This window comes from Lygodium microphyllum, chromosome 3 (assembly GCF_053477565.2).
Source record: "Lygodium microphyllum isolate KBCC chromosome 3, Lygodium_microphyllum_v1.1.10, whole genome shotgun sequence".
Lineage (NCBI taxonomy): Eukaryota > Viridiplantae > Streptophyta > Polypodiopsida > Schizaeales > Lygodiaceae > Lygodium > Lygodium microphyllum.
The window spans coordinates 185855965-185882455 of record NC_141137.1 but is presented as its reverse complement, the minus strand read 5'-3'; the positions used below and the strand labels follow the sequence as shown (position 1 = coordinate 185882455).

At 39.5% G+C, this 26491-nt stretch overlaps 1 protein-coding gene across 1 annotated transcript in view; it reads left to right on the top strand.

Moving 5' to 3' along the window:
- LOC148039297 (Peptidase M20/M25/M40 family protein) overlaps positions 1 to 26491 on the top strand; it is a 105491-nt gene that overhangs the window by 65199 nt on the left and 13801 nt on the right. Inside the window, exons 5-8 of the mRNA XM_087675196.1 lie at positions 15711 to 15768; positions 15967 to 15984; positions 16100 to 16222; positions 16896 to 17052. Of these exons, the coding sequence (XP_087531322.1) occupies positions 15711 to 15768; positions 15967 to 15984; positions 16100 to 16222; positions 16896 to 17052 (356 nt within the window). The remainder of the gene's footprint in view (positions 1 to 15710; positions 15769 to 15966; positions 15985 to 16099; positions 16223 to 16895; positions 17053 to 26491) is intronic.

Sequence of the window (26491 nt, the reverse complement as noted above, 5' to 3'; positions counted from 1 at the left end):
GGAAAACATGTAAAGAGTTCATGAGATACTCTCATGGAGTCTCTAGGAAGGCATGTATCTTGGATTTAGTTCATTTTGATGTATGCACCATGCCAATAAAAACTCATAGTGGTTTTCGTTATTTTGTGTCTTTTATTGATGACCATTTTAGAAAGCTATAGGTTTACTTGTTTCAGCAAAAAAGCGAGGCATTGGACGCCTTTAAAAAGTTTATGCATTTGTTAGTACTCAAAAGGGTTTAAAATTAAAATGCATAAGAACAGACAATGGGGGAGAGTATGTATCTAAAGCATTCAATAAGTTTTGTGATGTCAATGGGATTAAACGGGAGCTTAGAACTCCTTATAATCCATAATCTAATGGTGTGGTTGAGCAAATGAATCACACGTTATGTGAGAAGATTTGGTGCATACTGTCCACAACTAATCTCCCGCAATCATTTTGGGGAGAGGTACTTAAAACCGCAGTGCATATTTGCAACCGATCTCCACACGTGCACTTGAAAGTGGCATCCTTGAAGAGGTTTGGTTTGGCAAGCCTGCTTCATATGACCACTTAAGGGCCTTTGGTTGCGAATGCTATGTACATGTACTTGTTGATAGCAGAACGAAACTTGACATAAAATCCCATAGAGGCATCTTCATGGGTTATGGAGATGAAGGTGAAATGGGCTATAGAGTTTGGGTTCCAAGCATAAAAAAGGTGCTATGTAGTCGAGGTGTGGTATTTAATGAGTCAAAGCTACTGAAAAATGCCACATCTAATGACTTGGACAAAAAGAAAGTAAAATTTCAACATGATTAGCCACTTGAACAACCATCAGCCACTGAAAATTCAGCTCCATTTGATGCTGGTAATGATAATTAGTGTATCATCATTGAGCCAGATGAAAATGGGCAGCAAAGGGGTGTTGAAAACGAGTTTGGGCAACAAAATCAGTATATTGAAAATGAATTACAGCAGCCTGAAAATGTATCACAGCAACTTGAACATGTAGTTCAGCAGCAAAATAATGAGGTCATTGACATTTCTTTGGATGTGGATCCATTACCTGATAACACAGATCATTGGGTAAGAAGGTCTACCCATGTTAGGAGACTTATACAGAGGTTTGATCCCTCTTTGGATTGCGTTTTGCTCACAGATGAGGGTGAGTCTCTTACATATAAAGAGGAATTATCATGTGAGTTAAAGAAAAAGTGGGAGCTAGCTATGCAGGAAGAAATAAAGTCATTGTATCATAATGATACTTGGGATTTGGTTCCATTATCCAAAGATAGAAAAGCTATTCCTAACAAATGGGTCTATAAAATCAAGTGTGTGGATGGCAAATCCGAATACAAAGCCAGGCTTGTGGCTAAGGGCTATACACAGAAAGAGGGGATTGACTTTCAGGAAGCTTTTTCACTTGTCCTCAAAATGACTACGCTTCGGGTATTGTTTCCTATCGTAGCATCTATGGATCTTGAACTTGATCAGATGGATGTTAGAACTGCATTTCTGCATGGTGATTTGGAAGAAGAGCTGTACATGAAGTAGCCAGAAGGCATTGTTATGCCAGGAAAGGAGTACTTGGTGTGTAAGCTTAAGAGAAGCTTGTATGGTTTGAAACAGGCCCCTAGATCGTGGTATAAAAATTTTGATGTCTTCATGCTCTCACATGGGTTTAAAAGAAGCAATGTAGATCACTGCTTATGTATAAAGAAGGCTGATGATGGAAGCCTTATTATACCTGTGCTTTATGTAGATGATATGCTTATTGTTGGTAAGCGTAAAAGCCAAGTTAATGCATTGAAAAGACAGCTGAATTCAGCCTTCTCCATGAAGGATTTGGGCGCAGCTGAACACATTTTGGGCATGCGTGTGACAAGAGATAGAGAGCAGTAGCTCTTATTTTTCTCATAAGAAAAGTACATTAGCAAAGTACTTGATCGTTTTTCTATGGTAGATGCTAAGCCACTTGGTGTTCCTTTACCATCATACCTTAAGCTTAGCAAAGTAGATTGCTCAAAAGATGATAAGGCAACCAGCTCTATGAAGGGTGTTTCTTATGCTTTAGCTTGTGGTTCACTCATGTATGCTATGGTTGCCACTAGACCTGACATTGATCATGCAGTGGGAGTCGTGAGTAGGTTTATGTCAAATCATTGCAAGGCACATTGGGAAGTAGTGAAATGCATCTTACGGTACCTCAAGGGTACACAAAGAAAATGTATTTTCTATGGAAAGGGTGAGTTAGAATTGGAGGGGTATTGTGATGCAGACATGGCCGGTGACTTGGATACACAAAAGTCTACTAGTGGGTACATATTTACCTTGATTGGTGGGGCAGTTTCTTGGCGCTCTAGATTGCAAAAGATAGTAGCACTTTCTACCACTGAGGTTGAATATATTTCAGCCATTGAAGCTTCGAAAGAAGCAGTTTGGCTTGGTCGTTTGGTCAAGGATTTTGGACTGCCCACCAAAACACTTGTACTTGAATGTGATAGCCAAAGTGTTGTATGCTTGGCTAAGAATGCCATGTTTCATGCACGAACCGAACATATTAATGTGCAGTATTACTTTATCAGACAGGTTTTGGATGATAGTCTAGTCACACTGACTAAGATCAAAACACAAGATAACCATGTAGATGTTCTCACTAAAAGTCTTGCAAAGGCTCAACATGAGCATTGTATTCGACTAGTGGGAGTTGGTTAAAGGTTTGCTTAGGACCTTTAAGTGGGAGGTTGTTGGGTGTAAAGGCCCTTACGCTACTCTCGTATATATATTACTTTATACATGTGAACACACCCTTGTGGGTGTAAGTGTACCGTACCCCAAGTATAAATACATTCTTTTATTCTTTGTGTGTACCACACTAGTACACACACCATCCCTCGACTCTTCACTCACACACTGCGCTGTATAGCTGCACACATCTCGATTGATGCTCACATGTCCTGAGTGCTTCCTCTCGCACTCTTCACTAGGTTGCCTATGATGACACTGTTAGTATAGGTGTCTGTTCTTCCTTCTCTTTCCAAGGAAGATTGTTTGGACGGACCAAATTATTCGCTTCGGTCACGTAAGGTGGAATGTATCCTTGACACCTTCGATCTTTGGGAGTTTGTTACCCACCCTATTCTCTATCCCGTGGAGGAGACTAGAGTGAGATGGACGATGGATGGTGTGGCCCTCCGGATTTGGCTTAATTCTAGAGCTCGGTCTTTTCTCTTTACAATCTTATAGGATTCTATCCTAGTGTATGTGCGTAGGTTGCGGCAAGCAACAAAAGTGTGGACAAAGCTTGCTTCTTTGTACCATTAGAATACATTTTCCTATTGGATTACTCTTGAGAAGAAATTATGGATGCTTACTATTGACGACTCTTCTTCCATAAAGAATCACATCAACATGTTGGAGGATATGAGGGATGAGCTTTCTTCTCTCAAGAGGATCATCTCTTCGAAGGATATGGCCACGATTCCTTTGACTCAACTGCTCTCTTTGAAATATGATGTCTTTTACACCAACCTTCTTACATCAAGGATCCGAGAGACTCTTCTTTGGAAGGAGCTTGCCCTGCTTGTCTTGGGGCATTACGAGCATTTGAAGGAGGTTGCCGGTGGATCCAGCTCCATGAAAGCTTTTACTATAGATACAAGAGGAGGAAGAAGAAAAAGGAGAAAGCAAAGGTCAAGCCCAAGAAGAAGACAGGAGTATTCATCAGGCTTTGATACCGATTTAGAGAAGCCTTGATGCCTCCATTGTGGGAAGGGGGCAAATCTTGAGGAGAAATGTTGGAAAAAGTACCCTCACCTTTGTTCAAGAGTGAAGGATGGAGCCATGTCATCTGGGCCTTTCTCTACCTCTCCACTAGCTCTTACCCATGAGTCCGTGTTTCTTCATATCCATGTGTTGGAGGAGCCTTTGGATCTTCATCCATCTAAGAGTTTAGTCAATGCTAGTGACATTTGTTCAGTGTCTATTAGTGGTGTTGGCACTTTGCTGTTATTGCCGGACTGTTCCTTTAGCTCCATTTTGGATGTTCTACATGTTCGAGCCTTGGGGTTTCCGCTTCTCTTAGTTTATGGCTTTACTAGACTTGGTACCCGGGTTCTCTTCATTGAGCAGGCTGTGTTTATTGAAAATTCTTCTTCAAGAGTTGTTTTAGTGACAAGTTGGTAATAGAGCAGGCTGTATAGGCTCCATTCCCTTCTCTTATGGAGGGTCCTCTGAGGTAGTTGTCTATTGCTATATCCGTTTCCACTTATGCACCATCTATTCCACAGGTTCTTTCCCATCCCCCACCCTCTCCACCGGTGGTTCCCTCCTACCCCCATCCCTTTTAGAGGGGAATGATCTGAGTGATGTGGTTGTGGATTCTTTGGTCCCTAGCGTTTGAGGGGGATGCCTAGGATTGTGAGGAGCTTCTTCATTAGTGGTCTGCATTGACGGACTTGATCGGCATTGACACTCTTCCTCTTACCCTCGGATCCACATATTTGACCTTTTGCTACATCCAGGATTTGAGAGGGGGTGTTAGTAGTCATGTTTGTCATGCTTGGTCATCTCCTGCATGTGAGCCTCAGTCTATTAGTTTGAGTCAGATGGGGACATTAGGAGCTCTGACATGTTTGTCATGTGCTTTGATGGGGAAGGCAGCTCATTCTAGAGTCTGCATTTCTTCTTCCAGTTGAGTTTTGTGTACATTTCTTTTATTTCTAGTCAGTTTCCAGCCCCTGCTAGTGCCTGCCTGCTGCCTAAGATGACATGGCACTATTTGCTGGATTTTTCTATGCAATCAGACTGCATTTATTGCAGCCCCAGGATATTATTCAGCAGATTGGCCAGATCTAGGGGCCATTTTGCTAGGCAGCCGGTTTTTGGGGTTTTTTGCTATATATAGCTGCTGCCTCCCACTAGTTGGCAGATCATCATCATCTATTCCTTGGCAAGTGCTCCACCAAGTTGTTGCAGTCTTCTCCCATCACTCTGGTGTACAACAAGCTAGATATTCTCTATCACTATCACGGTCTCTGTCACCATTGATGCTGATGTCATGATTTCAGCGTGATCCAGTGTCCTCACTGATGCCTTCGGCTGTGTGCAGGGATTGCTCAGTCCTTTCCTTTGTATTCAACATTCTTTTCAGTTAGTGCAGATTTCTTTCTTCATCTCTTGCTCTCTCTCTCTCTCTCTCTCCCCCCCCCCCTTTTGCCCCTCCTGTGTTTGTAGTTCTTTTCCATTGCGCACTCTCACAGTTTGAATATTGATCAATCTTATGCTTTTGTTGTGCGTTGTTTGTATGATCCTTCTTCACATGCACATGGCTTATCACTGGCTGAAACAATAGTACATGGTATTTTGATAGTGGTGCCTCCAAGGACATAACATCCTTTCGTGACTTGTTTGTATCATATGCAAATGTACTCAAAGGTGGGTCAGTTCTATGTGCAAATAGCTTTATGTGCAATCTGAGAAATTGGAGAGATTCTCATTATTGCAGTAGATGGAAAAACCATTATGCTCTAAAAGGTCTTGTATGCACTTGGCATAAAGAAAAACGTGCTTTTAGTTTTAGCCATTGCATTGTTGGGTGTAAAGGTCCTTTACGCGCTCTCTCGTGTATATATTACTTTACACATGTGAACCCACCCTAACGGGTGTAAGTGTACCGTACCCTGAGTATAAATATATTCTTTCATTCTTTGTGTGTATCACATTGGTACACACCCATTCGACGACTCACTCTCGCTCTATCACTGTCAAACACTCTTTAGCTCTGAGTCCTTAAACTCCTCGATTACTGTGCTTGCTCTCAGCTCTCTTTCTCGATCTGCTTCTGCTTCGACTCAGCAAACTGGTATCATAGCTAATGGCTCACGCAAGCAGGTAATTGGTATGTTGGGCTGTTGAGGAGTAGATGTTCTTGTATCAGGTGAGTGACTGGTCGTAGGTAGGTGTAACAAACGATAGTCGTAGCGTCAATAGTCGGGCCAGGCGATTGGTCTTAGGTAGGTGTAACAAACGTCAATCGCAGGGTCAACAATTAGGCCAGGCGACTGGTTGTGGGAAGGTGTAACGAATGTCAGTCACACAGACTGACGATTGACGGGACAACGTGACGAGAAAGAACTGTGCGACAGGATTGGGCGAGACTGTGTGATGGGGTGATCTGCGTGATGGGACTATAGGTGTGGGACACGATGAATGGGCTACACGGGGCTGCACAATCGATGGGCAGAAGGTCAATGACATTTTTCGTTTAATTTTTCATCACCTTGTTTTTCCCCCTTCTACCAGGTTTTCACACATATAAGCACAGAGTGCAAATCTGTGCAAATCTATGTCTTAAAATTTGGGGCTTTTCCCAAATTTCGTGATTGACACATATTGCAGCTATCTTTGGACCATAAATTGCAGACATTGAGTGCACAGGCCTCAGAAATTTTTGGGGAATTCTCAAATGCAAGTGAAATTTTTGCTTGGATGAGCCAATTTCTTGGAAATTGTGCATTGTGGGATCCTGAAATTTGGAGCTTTTATAGAAATTGTGAAATTTCTGCAACATTAGCTCACATTTGATGCTTGGGATGATGCATTTATGCAATTGGAGTAGATTCACTGCAGAAATTTTGGGACTTTTCACATTGGTGATGTATTTTTAAGTCGTGTTGAGACTGGATAGTGAAATTTGCACAGCAGATTCACTGCTGAGTGGGAGTCTTTATAGTTTTGGATGCTTTAAATGTTGAAAAAGGGCAGTTTCTCTTGGTACATGCATTGCTGAATACTCATTATGCAGTGAAACAGTGGTAAATACAGCATTTGGGTCATTGCATTTGGGAATTTTGGTGATGTACTACTGAAGTGGGAGCTATCCTTAATGCAAATGTATCAGATCTGATTCATGCACATGCTGTAATCAGTACTTGAGACTGAAATTTGCAGCTAAACATCTGCTTCTTGGACACTTTGAAAGTACATGAGTGTGTACTTGCTGTTACAATTCAGAAACCTTGCTCTTGGCTGAAAGCATTCAGCCCGTTATTGCAGTTGTGTATTGGTGAAAATGACTGGCAGTGCATCTATATCTGACACAAAGAATCTCCTTGAGATTCGTAAATTTGACGGAAATGGTTTTGATCTTTGGAAAGATTGTATACAGGGTATACTCTTTCTAAAGGATTGTGATGATGCTTTAGAAGAACATAAGCCTGTTGCTTTGTCAGATGAGGATTGGGCTAAAATGAATAAAAAAACCATTGCTTACATTAAAATGGCCGTCATAGATGACATCTTGGTTGATATAAAGAGGCTTGATACTGCCTATGTAGTTTGGGAAAAGCTTAAGGCTACTTATGAGAATACAACTCCTGTCAATCAGGTACATCTCATGCGGAAGTTGGTCAACTTGAAGCTTGATGAGTTCAAACCTGCTTCAGAGCATTTGAATGCTTTCACTGGTATTTTGAGTGAGTTACAGGATGTAGGTTTGCTAGCTTTTGATCCTAAATTGAGGGCTATCTTCTTTCTCACGACTTTGCCCGATTCATGGGAAGCATTGGTTGTGTCATTGAGCAATAACCCCAACTTGACATTTGATGGTGTGCGTGGTTCTATTCTGAATGAAGAGATTCGATGTAAGGCAAGTGGGAAAAACAGTGGATTAACCTACAATGTAGTATAATGCTGCAAATAAAAACAAAAATCGCAGCAAAAGCAAGGAAAAACAACAAGATGTAACTTGTTATCAATGTGGTCGCAAAGCGCATAAAAAGCCCGATTGCAAGTACTTTAAAAAGAAACAAGAATGGAAGAGGTAGGCTAATGCAAAAGGCGAAAAGAATGACAAGGATAGCAGCTCTACCCCTAAAGAGATAGAAAAAGTAAATGTGGTATCTAGTGTTGTTATTGAGGAGATAGAAGATGATAAAGACGCTGATTTGTTGGTTGCATTTTCAGATCCGCTTGCTATGATAGTGGAGGACATGTATATCACTTAACAGATGTGATAGATGCTTTGTTGTCAGCTCATGATGGTTTGTCACAATCGTGGATTGTTGACAGCGGTGCTTCTTTTCATGTAACTCCATCTCTAGAGTGTTTTTCTACTTAGGCAGAAGGTAATCTTGGAAAAGTCTACCTTGGTAACAATCATGCATGTGATATTGAAGGAATGGGCACCATACACTTGGCTCTAAAAAATGGTCAGGATTTGATTCTTCATGATGTTATGTATGTTCCTGGCATAAAAAAGAGCTTGCCTTTTGTTGGACAGCTTGACAACAAAGGTTACTTTACTACTTTTAGTAGTGGTATGTGGAAAATATAGAAAGAATCTATGCTAGTCACTAGAGGTGGTAAAAAGGAGACTCTGTATTATCTCTACTGCAAGGCACTTTTTGGAAAGTTTATTGCAGTTGTTGAAGTACAGTCACACATGGAGTTATGGCACAAGCGTCTTGGACATATGAGCCAAAAGGGTTTGCAGGCACTCTCTTCACTTGGAAGGCATGTATCTTGGATCTAGTCCATTTTGATGTTTGTACCATGCCAATAAAAACTCATAGTGGTTTCCGTTATTTTGTGTCTTTTATTGATGACCACTCTAGAAAGCTACGGGTTTACTTGCTTAAGCAGAAAAGTGAGGCATTGGATGCTTTTAAAAGGTTTTATGCATTGGTTAATACTCAAAAAGGCCTAAAGTTAAAATGCTTAAGAACAGATAATGGGGGAGAGTATGTATCTAAAGAATTCAATAAATTTTGTGGTGACAATTGGATTAAATGAGAGCTTATAGCTCCTTACAATCCATCTTCTAATGGTATGGCTGAGTGAATGAATCGCACGCTATGTGAGAAGATTCGGTGCATGTTGTCCACAACTAATCTCTCGCAATCATTTTGGGGAGAGACTTAAAACCGCGGTGCAGATTTGCAACTGATCTCCACATTGTGCACTTGGCAGTGGCATTCCTGAAGAGGTTTGGTCTGGCAAACCTGCTTCATATGACCACTTAAGAGTCTTTGGCTGCGAATGCTATGTACATGTACGTGTTGATAGTAGAACCAAACTTGACATGAAACCTCATAAAGGCATCTTCATGGGTTATGGAGATGAAGGTGAAATGGGCTATCGAGTTTAGGTTCCAAGCATAAAAAAGGTGCTATGCAGTTGAGATGTGATATTCAATGAGTCAAAGCTACTGAAAAATGTCACATCTAATGACTCAGACAAAAAGAAAGTTAAATTTCAGCATGATCAATTACTAGAGCAGCCATCAGCCACTGAAAATTCAGCTCCTTTTGATTCTGATTATGACAATCAACGTATCATCATTGATCCAGATGAAAATGGGCAGCAAGGGGAGGCTGAACATTGGCTTGAGCACCAAAATCAGTATGCTGAAAATGAATTACAACAGCTTGAAATTGTATCACAACCACTTGAACATGCAGTTTAGTAGCTAAACAATGAGGTCATTGACATTCCCTTGGATGTGGATCCACTATCTGATAACACAGATCATTGGGTAAGAAGGTCTACACATGTTAGAAGACCTATAGAAAGGTTTGATCCTTCTTTGGACTGCATTTTACTCACAGATGAAGGTGAGCCTCTTACATATAAAGAGGCCTTATCATTTGAGTAAAAGAAAAAGTGGGAGCTAGCTATGCAAGAAGAAATGAAGTCATTGTATTAGAATGATACTTGGGATTTGGTTACATTGCCCATGGATAGAAAAGCCATTCCTAACAAATGGGTCTATAAAATAAAATGTGAGGATGGCAAACCCAAATACAAAGCCAAACTTGTGGCTAAGGGCTATACACAAAAGGAGGGCATTGATTTTTAGGAAGTGTTTTCTCCTGTTGTCAAAATGACCACTCTTTGAGTGTTATTTGCCATTGTAGCATCTATGGATCTTCAACGATCAGATGGATGTTAGAACTGCATTTTTGCATGGTGATCTGAAAGAAGAGTTGTACATGAAACAACTCGAAGGCTTTGTTATACATGGAAAGGAGCATTTGATATGTAAGTGAAACCAGCCTTCCTTCTTGGAATGGGTGGTGATAACCTGATTTAAGAGTTAATTATAGCAATAAATAAATACACATAAAATGAAAAACACACTTTACCATAACATTCTTGGACAATAGACTCCCTGTTGGTGCCCCTTGCGGTATTTCTTTAGCTTCATTCAATTGGAAGGAGTACAACTTGGGATTCTTCAATCTCCTCCTGCTAACCAATTGCTCTTGCTATCATAAATGACCAACAAGCCTTTTGGGTCATTTGCCCCTTGATTCACCTCGGACTTCTTCTCCAATTTGACCCTTGGTTAGCCAAATGCTGCCCCAAATCAATTCGCTGGCTCCTAAAATCCCTTGATAATCTTCAATTATCAGCTGCTGATTTCAATCCCTTGAGCCTTCAATCTCTAGCACAGATCCCAAGGTGGTTGCTAAACCCTAATTTCTGTTGTAATTTAGGGTTTATTGTAGAAATTACAGATCAGCCCACCAAAAATGGTTGAGATCTCCTCCGAATGGCTGAGAATTACTGAGAATGGCCGAGCATAGGCTGAAGGAGATAAGAGAATGCTGTAAAGGGAGAAAATTCTGAGATTTGTCACGAAGAACTAATCAAAATCTGCCGCTGCCCTGCTATACCAGCGCCAAACGGATACACCAACAACAATAGGAGCATGAGAGACTGTGATCTTCAGGAGAAAGTGCATCAGCAGTAATTGCCAGCTTCCCAAGGTCAAGAATATGCAATCTCCATCACCAAAATGGTCTCCAATGGTTGGGAAATGGCCCCAAAAGCTAGCAGCAACAGTCCAACACATCTTCCCAATAGCTCCAAAATGAAAAAACGAGATTTTCCTCTCCCTTCAATCCTATTTAGATTTTTTTCCCCACTTGCATGGGAAGGTTTTGCCAAGTGGCAGCTTTCTTAATCCATTTTTAGCAAATTTCAGCCATTTAATTAATTTTTAGAATTAATTAATTCTGAAAATTAATTCCGTCTCTAATCCATGCCCATCCAAAAATTAATTGGCTAGGCCATTTGCAACCCAAAGTGGTCCCATGCATTAATTGACCCTTGTACAAGCATTAATCCATTAATTAACGCCTAGTCCCTAGTGTCACCACTGACACTTAATGGCCAATTAATGGTCCTAGGGACAAACTGACACCAAAATTCACCTAGAATCTAAGTGTAACTTGTTACAACTTTTGTCTTTGACACCAAAATTCACCTAGAATCTAAGTGTAACTTGTTACAACTTTTGTCTTTGACACCCATCTTTTTCATAGGGCCCTTGGGCCTTCAACTGTAAAAAAGTAACTTGCATCTTACATGTGCAACACATGTGCATCTTTTAATTGCACATTTGATTAATCCTTTAATCAAATGTCAATTAAACATAAGCAAAGCATCAAATTTTCACGTCCTCGTGATAGTAAGCTTAAGAGAAGCTTGTATGGTTTGAAACAGGCTCCTAGACAATGGTACAAAAAGTTTGATGCCTTCATGCTCTCACATGGTTTTAAAAGGAGTAGTGCAGATCACTGCTTATATATTAAGAAGCTGATGATGGAAGCCTTATTATACTTGTGCTTTATGTGGATGATATGCTTATTGCTGGTAAGTATAAAAGCCAGATTAATGCATTGAAAAGGCAGCTGAATTCAGTCTTTTCTATGAAGGATTTGGGTGCAGCTGATCATATTTTGGGTATGTGTGTCACACGAGATAGAGAGCAACAACTCTTATTTCTCTCACAAGAAAAGTACATTAACAAAGTACTTGATCGTTTTTCTATATCTCTTGGTGTACCTTTTTCACCCTATCTTAAGCTTAGCAAAGCAGATTGCCCAAAAGATGACAAGGCAACCAATACCATGAAGGGTGGTCCTTATGCTTCAGCTTGTGGTTCACTCATGTATGCTATGGTTGCTACTAGACCTGACATTACTTATGCAGTGGGAGTTGTAAGCAGGTTGATGCCAAATCCTGGCAAAGCACATTGGGAAGTAATGAAATGTATCTTACGGTACCTTAAGGGCACACAAAGAAAATGTATTTGCTATGGCAAGGGTATGTTGGATCTGCAGGGGTATTGTGATGTAGACATGGCAGGTGATTTGGATACTCGCAAATCTACTAGTGGTTATATCTTTACCTGGACGGGTGGGGCGGTTTCTTGGTGCTCTAGATTGCAAAAAATAGTAGTACTCTCTACCACTGAAATTGAATATATTTCAGCCACACTGAGGCTTCAAAATAAGTAGTTTGGCTTGGTCGTTTGATCAAGGATTTTGGGCTGCCCACCAAAACACCTGTACTTAGATGTGATAGCCAGAGTGCTCATGCATGTACCAAACATATTGATGTTCGGTATCATTTTATCAGACAGGTTTTGGATGATGGTCTAGTCACCTTGACTAAGATCAAATTATAAGATAACCCTCCAGATGTTCTCACTAAAAGTCTTGCAAAGGCTCCATATGAGCATTGCATTAGACTTGTGGGAGTTGGTTAAAGGTTCACTTAGGACCTTTAAGTGGGAGGTTGTTGGGTGTAAAGGCCCTTTACGTGCTCTCTCGTGTATATATTACTTCACACATGTGAACCCACCCTAATAGAGGTAAGTGTACGGTACCCTAAGTATAAATATATTCTTTCATTCTTTGTGTGTACCACACGGGTACACACCCATTCGACGATTCACTCTCACTCTATCACTGTCAAACACTCTTTAGCTCTGAGTCCTTAAACTCCTTGATTACTGTGCTTGCTCTCAACTCTCTTTCTAAATCTGCTTCCGCTTCGACTCAGCATGCATGTGCTGATTTCGTGGTTAAATTCCACATGGATCAATGCAGTGTCTATGACTGTAGCAATGAGGATGCCTTACAAGGCTTGGAATGGTTGAAAACGAGTGATGTCACACCTTTGTGTCTTCGGTTGTTTGGAATATGCTTTGGTGCCATAGCCACAAAGACATAAATTGCAAGACAAGGCTGTTAAATGCATTTTCATTGGTTATAGTGCAAAGAGTAAAGGATACCACTCATACCAAGTTTTCACGAACAAGATTTTTGTTAGTAGAGATATAGTATTCTCTAAACATGCTGGTTAGCCCTTCATGGATTGCGAAAATCAGCCCAATGTGGGGCCTATGGATGTATTTGACAATTTGTTACCATTATTTCAACAAAGTGCACCTGATTTTGGTCAATTTCAGCAACTTATTGAGGGTTTACAGCAGCAAACACATGCTGAACAACAACCTGATTTTTAGCCAATTGATCAAGGCATTGCTGATGATGAAGTTGGTTGCTGAGAGGGTTGCTATTGGGTAAGCTAAAACAATCCCTAGATGGTTGTTGGACACACTATGGAATAACAAACAGTTCGTTCCACTTCCTAATAGAACAGCATCTAGTCACCGCACATAGGGCAACTTGGTTGTACAAGCACTTGTAGCTATAGCATGCAACGAGAAACTTATTTCTTTACATAATGCCTTAGAGTATTAGCATTGAATGCAGCTATGCAGTCAAAAATGGACTCTATTCATAAAAATGGCACATGGGAGTTATGTGACTTGCATGATGGTAAGCGTGCTATAGGCACAAAGTGGGTTTACAAATTGAAACACATATTTGATGGTAGCATTGATCGCTACAAGGCATGTCTTGTTACCAAAGTGATGAAATGTTTTTATTCACTTCACGTATGATCACCATTCAGAGTGTTATTGCCTTAGTTGCCCATTTTGATTGGCATATGTATCAGTTGGATGTGAAGATTGCTTTTCTGCATGGCGATCTTCATGAGGAGGTTTATGTCACACAACCTCTTGGCTTTGTTTAGAAAGTCTTTGGTAGCAAAGTGTGCCAGTTGCATAAGGCCCTCTATGGTTTGAAGTAGGCACCTAGGGCATGGTACAAAAAGATACATGCATATTTCATTGCTCTTGGCTTTAGTAATTCACACACTGAAAGCACGCTTGATGTTTGCAAAGATGGGGATAACCTCTTGATTTTCATTCTTTATGTGGATGATAGGTTGTTGATTGGACCTCATGAGATAGATTGCAGCCTTAAAGGCTGAATTGCAGTATGCTTTTGATGTTGCAAATCTTGGCCGCTTGCATTACTATCATGGTATACAGTTTTGTAGTTGCGGGCTGCATTCCTTCACGAGAATCTAAGTACATTGGACAGCTCCTTGAGTGTTTTCAAATACAAGACTGCAAGCCTATCTCTACTACAGTTTAGACAGGTCACAAGTCTACCGTATACACTTGAGGATGTTGGAGATCCATTTGATACTTCTCTTTATCAACAGGTTGTTGACTGTCTATTGTATTTGTGTAATACATGACCGGATATTTAGTTTGGGGTCTCTCAATTATGGCACGCTTTATACACAACCCTGGTGCTACACATTGACAAGTAGTGAAATGTGTATTTTGCTATCTTAAAGGCACTCAATCATTGGGCCTTTTCTATCCTAACGACATTTCTCTTTGCTTTTATGCATTTACAAATGGGTGGTTGTTTTGACATGTGGGTGTCCAATAGTGGTAATTGTTTCATGCTTGGTGATTCATGTATCTCTTGGTTGAGCAAGAAGCAATCTATAGTGGCCACATCTAGTAGGGAAGTTGAATACAGGGCAGCATTTACAGAGATGCCTTTTGGTCAATCTTAGTGTGGGACAGTAGTCACCCACTCCTATCTATACTTATAGTTAGAGTGCCATGGCAATTGCGAGGGATCTAGTATTTCATGCTTGCACCAAGTGCATTGAGGTGCATTATCATTATGTTAGAGAGAGGTTCCATATAGGGGAGATTGACTTGGTTTATGTCCCCACACGGGATAACTTGGCATATGTGTTTACAAAAGCTCTCTAGAGAAGTTTGAAGCCTTTCACAAGGCTTTAGGCTTACTACCATTTGGGGATTGATTTGCTGATTCCTTGTATATACTCACATCATTCACTTGAGGGGAGTTTGTTACACTTACCGTGTTTTTCCGTAGTTTTGGTGTGAAAGTTCCCTTATCCACAGGCACTTTTTACCATCTAGCTGAAGAAGGGTTTTTTACATGTGTGAACACCCGTCAATGGGTGTGGTACTTAGTACCTTAGGGATTGTACTCTCACTGTCATTCTCACATAGTGGGTGTGACTTTTGAGCACTCTCCTCTCTTCTTGTTTACTTGTTCACTTTGAGTGTGTGTGCACACACGCGTGTTGCTGAATCCCAACCTAACTAGTGGGGTGGGTTTGATTTGGAGTAAATATTTTGATGATTGGTGTGCTTGTTTAATACCGATCTGTGGGTTCCCACAGAGTAGGTTGAGGTCCTTGGGACAGTGTCTGCCTTGGCTTCTTTATTTCACACAATATACTTTTTCATAGCATAAGTCCATTTATTAGGTGAAGTGAGTGTTGTACTATGTAGACATACAAGGAAATTATACTGGCCAAATAATCTATGTTAAAGGATAAGCACACGCTTAAAAAAGCCCAGAGCATGCACACTTTTGTGTATGAAGTGATGTATGTTAGATAGGTCCAGCTTGGTTGCCATCTAAGTAGAGATTGTGGCATTCTGTCCTGTAATTTAGATCATATAATGAAAGGCTAAGGTTGAATGAAATAGACCAATAAGAGAGTTTTTTGGGATGCAGACCCAGGTGGTTGTGTCAATCAGATTCCAGGAGAATGCACAATATCTGGAGATATAAGGTGAATTTTTGATGTCAGTCCTCTTGAACAAACTTCAATTATTATTTTTCAACTAGGGTCAGCTGCAGGGATGGCTTAAAATGGATTACAGTTTCTAGAGTATGCCAAGTTTTCCTAAGAACTGGTCATTGGTATTTGTTTTCAATTCTCATGTGTTCTGTTTATGTGCTGATTTATCATTGGATTGTTTTTTTACAGGGTTACACCTTTCTATGAGTAAGTGATCAATCACTTGTCTCTTGCTATTGGAATTTTTTCTCTTTGTCAGTTTGAGCGAGAGTGCAAAGTTGAAATGGATTCAAACTGCTGTTTCCAACTCTGGTTCTGACAGTGTGAAGGATGTGGCCAAAAAAGTTAAGGAATATGTGGACGATATCAATTTGAACATTGAAAAATTAGACACTAGAGGGCCAGTGTCTAAGTACGCCCTCCCTGATGAAGGTATCAAGGGGAGGTATGTTCTGCTTGGCCTGTTTACCTGTTGGAATCCTTTATTTGTATATTTTTTTGTTTTCAGAGAAAAGAAAGTTCTGTTAATGACACCTTGGGAGAAATTTTAGTTTTACTTTTCTTCAGGATCAACATTATTATCGAGATAGCATATTGATCATTGTAAACACATTGTTAGCTAGCTAGACAAAAATATAAAAAGGGAGTGCAAGGTCATGAATAAGGGCGTTAACAAGAAGTATAGAAGTGGTTACTCGGAATGAGAAGTTTGACAGGCTCATATGAAGCAATGCGGCTTGTCCTGGGATTTCATCTTTGGGAGGTAGGAAAGAGGCCTTGATTTGCAGATATTGTGCTCAACCTTTGAGTGAAAAACGAATTTAGAGTATATAGTCACCTAGGGTTTTGCGGTTTGGTAGTGAAAGAAAAATTGACTTGTCTGCCTGATTTTTCCTTTCTCCTTCTCTAATGGATAGTTAAAGATAAGATCATTAACTGTGAATGCTTGTGCTGCAAAATTTACTGCTGGCATTTGGGCAATCTTTCTTTTGATTGGACACATCTTGGAGTGAAAGCTCAGTGGTCTGAAGTAATTGTGATGTTTAGAAGGATGTCTTTGTTTTTCATATAGTTTGTTCTAAGAATCTCACTCTCTTTGCATCTTTTTTTTTTGACAGACTTATGGTGGAGTTTGATGACATTATGACATCTGGAGTTGCATGTGATCTGGATTCTCCTGGATATCATGCACTATGTAATGCCACACAGCTAGTCATGGGAACTGTCAAGCCATACTCAATCACTGGTTCTCTTCCATTGATCCGTGAATTGCAGGTAATCTTTCTGTCTCTATGCATTTGTGTGCTGGTATGTGTGTACATGCAGTGAAGTGCTCAGAAACAAAAAGGGTACAGTGAAGTATGTGTGTTTCTCAATCATGTGGGAGCATGAGAATGGTGAGAGCACAATTACCTGTGTGCACTCGCCTTCCAAACCTATACCCCTGGTGTAACTTTTAGCAGCCATGATTGCCTGGTCTTTTATCTTTGCTAGTGGTTTTTCCTCTCTGCTTATTTTTGTTTCTGCCATTATCACCTGGATTGATACGATTGCAGTTAAGCGTTTCAGCCATCACTATCTGTTATACTTGTATCCATCAATGTTGTCTTCCTCCCTGAGTTACTATACTAGTCTTCAATTCTGCAACAAGAGTTAGCTTGGCCACACCTTCCATGTTCAAGCTGGTGTCAGGAAGGACACGAGCGACCCGAAAGCATGCATCCCCATCAAGTTTTGAAAAGTAATAAAGTATGATTATTTTAGCTCTCTCACACCATCATTTCAGCTTGTCTTTGTGTAATGGATCAGTTGGCGCAACCCTACTCATAGGCTGGTACTACATAAGGGTGCTAATGTGTTCATAATAGAGAATTAGGTCAAAGCTTGGGCCAAGGAAGTTGCTGGATAACATGACATCCTTAGGTTCATCTTCCTACTGCAGAGGTAGAGTATGACCTCCTTAGGTTCATCTTCCTGTTGCAGAGGTAAAGCCCACATGCTTGATTGATCCAAATAGAGGAAATAACTATGTTTCTTGCTGTTTTAAATGCCTAAGCAAAATAAAGATGCCACATGGCAATGCCAAAATTAAATTGATCTTCCATCAATTTACAGACACATGGTTCAGCTTTGTAGCCTAGAAACAAACAGAAATGTGTCCCATAGTGGACGGTAGCCCAATAGTTATAGTGCTTGGGTTCATAATTGACAAAGCTGTACTTGGGCTTGTAATTGACAAGACTCGTGTTTTTTTTGGGGGCGGGGTTTGCTTAAACTAGTGCATAGGAGACACACAATGGATGTGAGGAAAAGCCACTCAAGAACACAAGAAGAGAGATGGAAACCAAAAAGTTTTCTTGCCGTTTAATTTTTTTTTCTCACACATTACAATGTGTAGTAAGATAAGATATAACATAAGGAATGTAGAAAACAATGCGAAACTGACAATAGTAATTGGTTGGCATTGTAACCATTCCAACTATAGGTAGATGTAGCTAAAAGAATATGATAGATGGTGAATCAGTGACCATATGAAGCTCATGATGACAATTGATGTGCTAAGTTTAGACGTGCAAATCCATCTTACTAGATGGTCCATCATCAATGTTCACATGTGTCTATGCAACTCAAAGTGAGCTTCTGAAACTTTATAGCTTCTTTATACGCTCCAACTAAGCGAAAATATCAGCTATGTGATCCTATATACTAACATAAACTAAGTCAATCTCACTTGAAAGTACTATCTCCTCTAAAAATATAGTAATGTACCTACATATGATTTTCTTGGCTTGGAATTGGGTTTCTAGCCAATTGTATGCTACGTGTGTTGTCACAATGAGTGACAACTTAACTAGCTATGTGCACATTCGAATCAATCAATCGCTTTTGTAGCCATACTACCTCACATGCTGTCATAGTATCACCTCTATACTAGATAAAACAATTGTAGGTTGCTTTTTGCTACTCCAATTGATTGTTGCACTATTAAGTGAAAATATGAATATGTTGATAGATCTTCTATTAGATATGCTATTAGCCCACTCTGTGTCTATCTATTTTAACACTTGTGTAGCTTTACCTACCTCGTAGAAAAGTCTATATTGCAAAGTGAACTTTACATATCTCGATATATATCATGCTAGATCCACATGAGGCTTCTTAGATACTTGTATAAATTTTTCCACAAGTCCAATCACGTAATGTAAGTTTGATATTTAAATATTCATGTAAATTGAACTTTCTACTATGCACCAAGCATAGTAGATTTTTTAATCTCATCTCTAATATCAACACTTAACTTTACATTCTATTGCAATGACATTGAAAGAGGTTTACATATTATCATACCATACTTAAGACAATATATTTTAGTCATATTGGCTTTGGGACAACCAAATACAATTGGCATACTTAATTACCTTAATATCAAGAAAATATCTCAATCACTAAGATTTTCATCTTAAATTTTTGTTGCCACAAAAGGCTCTTGATATTAGTAATCTCACAACCATCATCACTTATAATAATTAGACCATTTACATAGATGACTATGCTAATCAAACTTATACCTCTTTTTTTAAAACATAGAGTGAGTGATCTACATCGGATACATAGATACCAAATGCAAAAATTAATGACTAAATACTCATTGATCTTGTTAGACCATACCCTAGGTGCTTGTTGTAATTCATAGAGGACTTTCTTTAATGTACACACGTCTTTTTTTAATAAAACTATATTATCATTAAGAGATATTTTGTATAAATTTTTAAATATCTTTATGAACAACATCAAGTATATTGTTGCAGGGGAATGAGAGAATGAGGAGGGTTGGTTGATCATGAAGAATCAATGATGTATAATGGATTATTAATGTGGGAGGGTAGGCTACCTATATATAAGCGACAAAGAGGAAAAACCCTAAATGTGATCAAACCCTTAAAAAATAGCCAGAAGTATAGAAAAAGAAATGCACTAATATGTCCTCTATCTTAAGTGACTAAAATACATAAAATGACATATAAATAGAGTTTGTAACATGCTCACTTGACTTAGATTGAGGCTCATAGGTAAGAGATGACCACACAACATACATGACTACTAACACTCTCTTAGAACTTGGATGTGGCAGAAGGCTAAAGGAGATGTGGATCCGAGGGTGGTAGGAAGAGTACTAATACCGATGTAGTTCGTCGATGAAGAAAGCAAGTTAAGGAGCAAGTCTTCCTCTTTATATAAATAGTCGATCAAACCGAAGTCCACCAAAGGGCAATGGAAATGAAGAGACCTCAAATGGATCACTCTAGAAAACTTCAGTTGGAGATGGATGAGCCAAGCCTCTAATCCAACTATGAGATGATAGTGAGGAACTATCGAAGGTGTTAGAAGTTGTATAGAAACGCCAAGGACCAAGGATCGAGTAGTAGGGAATGGTGGCTCGATGAGACGAAGAAAAGTGGTAGCTATATAAAAGAAAGGCCCAAAGTAGAGTGAAAAGCCAAAAGAAACTTCTCACGATCTTAAAAAGCCTCCTATGAAACATAAAGGGCTAGGAAATCCGTAACCATATAACCAATATTGTTCCTCTTTGAAAGAGATGGGAGATGCAAGGGAACTACCAGAGGAGATGGTGGGGATGGAATGAAACTTATGGGATAAATAATGTATAATCGAAAAAGGGTGTGATTGTAGAAAGATGCTTTGGAGGGCCTTGCACGAAGGAAGGAAAATAGAGCATAGATAGCTTCCTCTTCGGCCAACCTGTCGCAAAGGTGGCTCTTGTAGAAGAATCCTCAACAAAGATAGTTGGCTCGGTGAAGACAATGCAGGTCTCGAGTGTAGGAAGGCTGTAAATTGAGAGGAGAGAGAAACCCAAGTTTGAAACAAATAGGGTCTAAAAATAGAGCTCAATGGACGGTCAAACTATAGAGGCAAGGTGCCAACACCACTAATAGGTAGTGAAGAAGTGTCACTAATAGTGATATCCTCCAGACAGAGAACTTGTAATAAATCACCTTGAGGAGTCATAGGACTCAATACACCACTAGCAATGAACCAGGGCTACTTAGAAGAAGAGATAGTCAAAAGAAGACTCCTCACTCGATAACTGTGTAGAAACACTAACTCAGTGGAAATAGCTGGTGACGAAGTAGAGGTAGATGAAGGCTCGGACATAGATCCACCCTTTGCTCTCGGATGAAGGTGAGGGTATATTCTCTAGCACTTCTCCTCAAGGTGTGCGGTTCTCTCACAATGAGGACATGTGGAATATCCTTTATGCTTTCCCACAAAAGCTATATCAAAGTCATAAGATGAGACTACTTCTTTCTCTTTCCTTTCTTTTACTTGGCTTGTCTCGTACCTATAGATAAAGTCACATAGGCACGGCCATGTGCATGGGCTTTGCAAGAATTTCTCACTTGTGATCCGCATCTAGCTCAAGCATCAATGAAACTAGCTCCTCCCAAGTGAGTCTCTTGGCTACGAGAATTGAGAAGACTAGTGTAGATCACATTATATGTTGGTCAACCCACTGGTTCATGGTTAAATCAGCCTACACCTCGAGGACTGTTTCAAAAACCTATCCAGCCAGGCTCCACAACAACTAAACTAGCCGAATATCTCGACTTCTTGTTTCTTGATTGATCAGAGACTGACTACAGAACAACTTTTGACAAGATAGATCTTAATCTCGAAAAGCTTCAAAGGCAAAGGAAAGAAAATAGAATTCTAGATCAGATGCCCTTGTGCATTGATCCAGAAGAAAGGGATAATGATGAGCTTACTCGCCATCTTCACAAAAGATTGGATTCTAGAAATTTAGGAGAAAGTATAGAACAGAATCCACCACATCTTCCTCCGAAGAAATTATCTGCATGGTATTTCCATGATCAAGCTTATTTTGAGCAAAACAGAGCATATGCCATTACCTCTTCAGATGAAGACGGAGAAAGTGTCATAGAAGAAGAATTCACTCCCATTAATTCTCACAGGTTAAAAATATCACCTATTTCGATACTCAGAGCCCAAATGAATGTCCATAGTCATCATCATCATCAGCCTTATGACCCTATTTTAGCCACTGTAACTATACCACTAAATGCCACAAGTACGGCTTCTACATCCAAGACTTCTTATAATGACTTTTATAAGAAGATTGGAGTACCTGAAAAGGTCTCATTTTCTATTTGGTCCATTGATGGAAAGACATCAGAAGTAATCAAATTGCTGATTTACATGATGTATGCCTATGTTGGCCAAAAGATAGTTGAGAAACCACAAACAAATAGGATTGATATCCTCAACAGTATAACTCATGGTTTTGTGGGAGGTCTCAAGCACTGGTGGAAATCAATTCATCCAAAGGTAAAATTGGCTATTGTACAAAGTCATGATCCTATACAAATCTTCTTTGAATTGTTATTAGGAGAATTAGTAGGAAATAAGCTTGACGATGTATTGGAAGCTAGAGAAGTTTTCTTTAAATCAAAGCTTTGTGATCCTCGCATGTATAAAGAATACTTAATATATATGAGAGATCTTTTGTACGAGGGATTAGGAGCCCATGACAACACTATGAAGGAACACCTAGTTTGTTCTTTTCCAGAGCCAATTCCCTTTTATTCTAAGCAAAAGATAAAGAATGAGAACACGGACTTCACAGAGACAGCATAGACTAGATCATCCAAACTATTGAGCAGACAATTAAGGAAGTCCGTCATCTCCAAAAGATGACTCAATTAAACCAAAAGTTCCCATAGTCTGTCTGCAAAGAACCTCACAAATTTGATATGGATTTTAGATGTGACAATTGGAATTGTGATAACAACTAGAAGTATAATTACCGCTACCATCGACATCGACATTCATCCAGGTATCACAGAAATTATTCACATTTCAAGTCTTCTTTCAACAAACAAGACTATAGTAATGGTCCTAAATATTCAAGACACTAAAGAAAGTCCTACAGACACAAAAAGAGAAAACGTTAGTACAAATTTAACAAGTAAAAGAAAAATCCACAAGACTCAAAGAAAAATGATCTTAAGTGTTTCATATGTGGCAGTCCTTCACATCTCACAAACAAATGCCCAAAGAAGGCAAAAGAGCAGAACAATTCTGCTAAAGTCAATATGTAGTTCACTATGCAAAGTGTACATAAGAAAATTTTCAAGTTAAAAAGAATTGGCACAAGGAACTACATCTATTCTTAGAGAACTTCAGGATATACCCTCTACTTCTAAGGCTCAAGCTACTGCTTCACTACCAACAGCTCCCATTAACCAAATAATACTATCCAAATCTAAAACATTCAAGTTTAATGCATTGGACACAGGTAGACCCATTCCTATGGTATGCGTCCAATTAAAAAACATGCCTCAGTTTTCTTTATATGTGGATGCTTTGCTTGATACATGATCGAGCTTAACCATAGCTTCATTTGAGCTTTTTCTGAAGAAGTGCATCAAGGCTACGACTTCAATCATCGTGGAGTTATCAAACAACAAGAATATCACTCTCATATGTTACCCATGCTTATTTGCATTTTGAAAAGGTGAAGGTACCTATTGAAATTCAACTAATGAGACAAATGAGGTATGACCTCTTGAAAGGTACGGATATACTCCAACACCTTGTTTCTTATACTTTTCTGGTTAAATTGTTTTGGTATTTTCTACAAGGAAAAGAAGGCAGAACTGCCTCTACTACCCAAAGTTGGTAGATCAGTCTATTCAATAACTGAAGCTACTAACTCTTCCAAAACAAGTGCCATGGAATATTGGATAAATTTGGAAATGAAAAAATATGTTGAAAAGATACAAAGCATGCAGGAACATCTCAAACAGTTCATGCACGAAGACCCTTTGGTGTACAAAGAAAAAAGAGACAAATTTGGCATCTCCCTGCCAATACAGCCAAATGCTGTCCCTACCAAGGCTGTTCACCGTGGTATGAAAGAAGAAGACCTAGCACTCTGCAGAGAAGAAATAGAATCTCTTTTAGCAAAAGGTTTGATTGAGCCAAGCAATTCCCATGGGCTTGTCAGGCGTTCTACGTCAACAAGCATTCGGTGCAAAATCGAGGTAAAAAAAGAATGATAATTAACTACAAGCCACTTAACAAATTCTTAATCAGGCAGGGACATCCAATTCCTTTGAAGGACCTACTATTGAGAAAGATCGAGAAAGCAAATGTTTTTAGTAAATTTGATCTTAAATAAGGCTTTTGGCAATTGCCTCTAAAGGTAGAAGACATGTACAAGACCGCCTTCTGTGTCCCACAAGGACACTATCAGTGGACCGTCCTCTTCTTCGGAATCAAGGTCGCCCCAACAGTTTCAAGAATGGACAGTTTCTATCTTTGACAAATTTTTTTTAAAATCTCACTTACATAGATGATGTTTTTGTCTTCTTTGACACTATCCAAGATCATTGGATCATCTCTCAGATTTTGCTAAAGCAATAGAAAGTGTCGGAACGGTTTTTTCACCCACCGAATCCATCATGTTCCAAACCTCAATTGAATTTTTGGGTATTGAGATAAGTCAAGGACAAATCAAGCTCCATGATCATGTGCTAAAAAAGATCCTTGATATATTGGATAACCTAACCTTTATTAAACAACTTCAACAATTTTTAGGTTGTCAAATTGTATTAATTCCTCTACATCCAACATTGCTCTTTATTCAAAAGAATTGTATTCTTTGTTAAGAAATGATAATTTCCAATGGCAAGAAATTCACACAGTAGCCATTCAGAACATTAAGAAATTAATCAGCAATCTTCCACCATTGAGATTGCCAACCGGCGATCCTCTCATCCTCTATATGGATGCTTCAGATTCCGGTTGGGGCCCCAGCAAAGTTTCAAGAATGGACGGATTCCGTTTTTGGAAAATTTCATTTTTGCCTCAATTACATAGATGATGTTTTGGTCTTCTCCGACACTATCCAAGATCACTTGGATCATCTCTCAGAATTTGGTAAAGTAGTAGAAAGTGCCGGAATGGTTTTGTCACCCACCAAATCCATCATGTTCCAAACCTCCATTGAATTTTTTGGGTATTGAGATAAGTCAAGGACAAATCAAGCTCCAAGATCATGTACTAAAAAAGATCCTTGATATGACGGATAATCTAACCTCTGTTAAACAACAACAACAATTTTTAGGTTGTCTAAATTGGGTTAATTCCTCTACACGCAACATTGCTCTTTATTCAAAAGAATTGTATCCTTTGTTGAGAAATGATAATTTTCAGTAGCAAGAAATTCACACAGTAGCCATTCAGAACATTAAGAAATTAATCAGTAATCTTCCACCATTGAGATTGCCAACATGCCATCCTCTCATCCTCGATACGGATGCTTCAGATTCCGGGTGGCGAGCATGCCTCTGTGAAGAGGAATCTTCAAAACTATACCCGTGCCGGTATGCCTCTTGAATATTCTCTAGCACTCAGAAGAATTACCCCTCCTATCAAAGAGAGATACTTGCAATGATAAGGGCTATCGAAGCTTTTCACTTTTTCATCGAATTTGTCCACTTCAACATTTGCACCGACTTAAAGCATGTAGCAGGCTACCTCACCAAAAGGGCCTCGAATGAAATCGGGAATAAAAGATTACTCTACTGATCTCTCTTTTTCGATGCTCTAGATGTCACCTTTGAACATGTGCCAGGAATAAAAAATACTGTGGTTGATCTCCTTTCGAGGAAACCACCTTAGCAAAAGAAAAAAGCAAAATATTCGTGATGTATGATATTCTTGACTAATTGTAATAAAGCCCAATATTTGTTTCCATCAAAAGGCATCTACATTTACATGTCACCCCGCTCTCAAGGATACCATCGTAACACTTTACGCGGTGTCGTATTGTTGCGCATTCGAGGTGTGAAATCCACCCAAAAGTTGTGTGTGGGATTTGATACTTTGTACATATTTAGTTGTTGTGTTTATACTTTTGTTCTGCGTGGAAGAGGGTTTGGAGCAAGAGGAATTTATCAATAATGCTCTAGTTGGCATGTCTTGCCAAGTGGTCAGTCAACCTAGACGAGGAGGTTTTGATCAACAGTTCACAGGAGCTTTGGGAGATGTGGCTGAGACTAGCACAGATTCTGAGATTGGTTATGTATATGGTGCTTTGATATTCGTAGGTGTGGCTGGTGAAGTTCTTTGTGGAGTTTAATATTTTCAGAATGACATGCATGTTAGCTTCCGTATTAGATCTTCTATGACTGCTGCTATATCTTCTCTAGGCATCTACAATAGAGGTACTTTGGTTGTATAAGATGGGACTAGAATAGAGGAGCCGAAAGAAAAAGCAAGGTCTATTTTTGAAATGAGGGCTTTTTGGAGGGAAGCAAGAATGGAAGATGATGAGAGAAAGAAAGGGAGCCGCTTTTTCTGGTTCGGAAAAGGGAGGTTGTTCCTTGGAATGCATTAATGGTGGGAGGATCATAGATCTTGGGCCTCCTCTCAGTGCAAGGAAACGCCTGTGCTCGATGCCAAAAATCCATTCGATGACGATGAGGATGATAACTTCGGGTTTGCTACTAGAAATCCAAGACATGGAACCTCAGCGAAGAAGGAGATGAGGAGGATAACGAAGACCGATTAAAGCTCGAAGAACATGACTGCAGAATTGGAGGACGTTGCAAAGGAGCTTCAAGGGAAGATGAAGACAAGTAGCGACGATTGAATCCAAAGACTTACA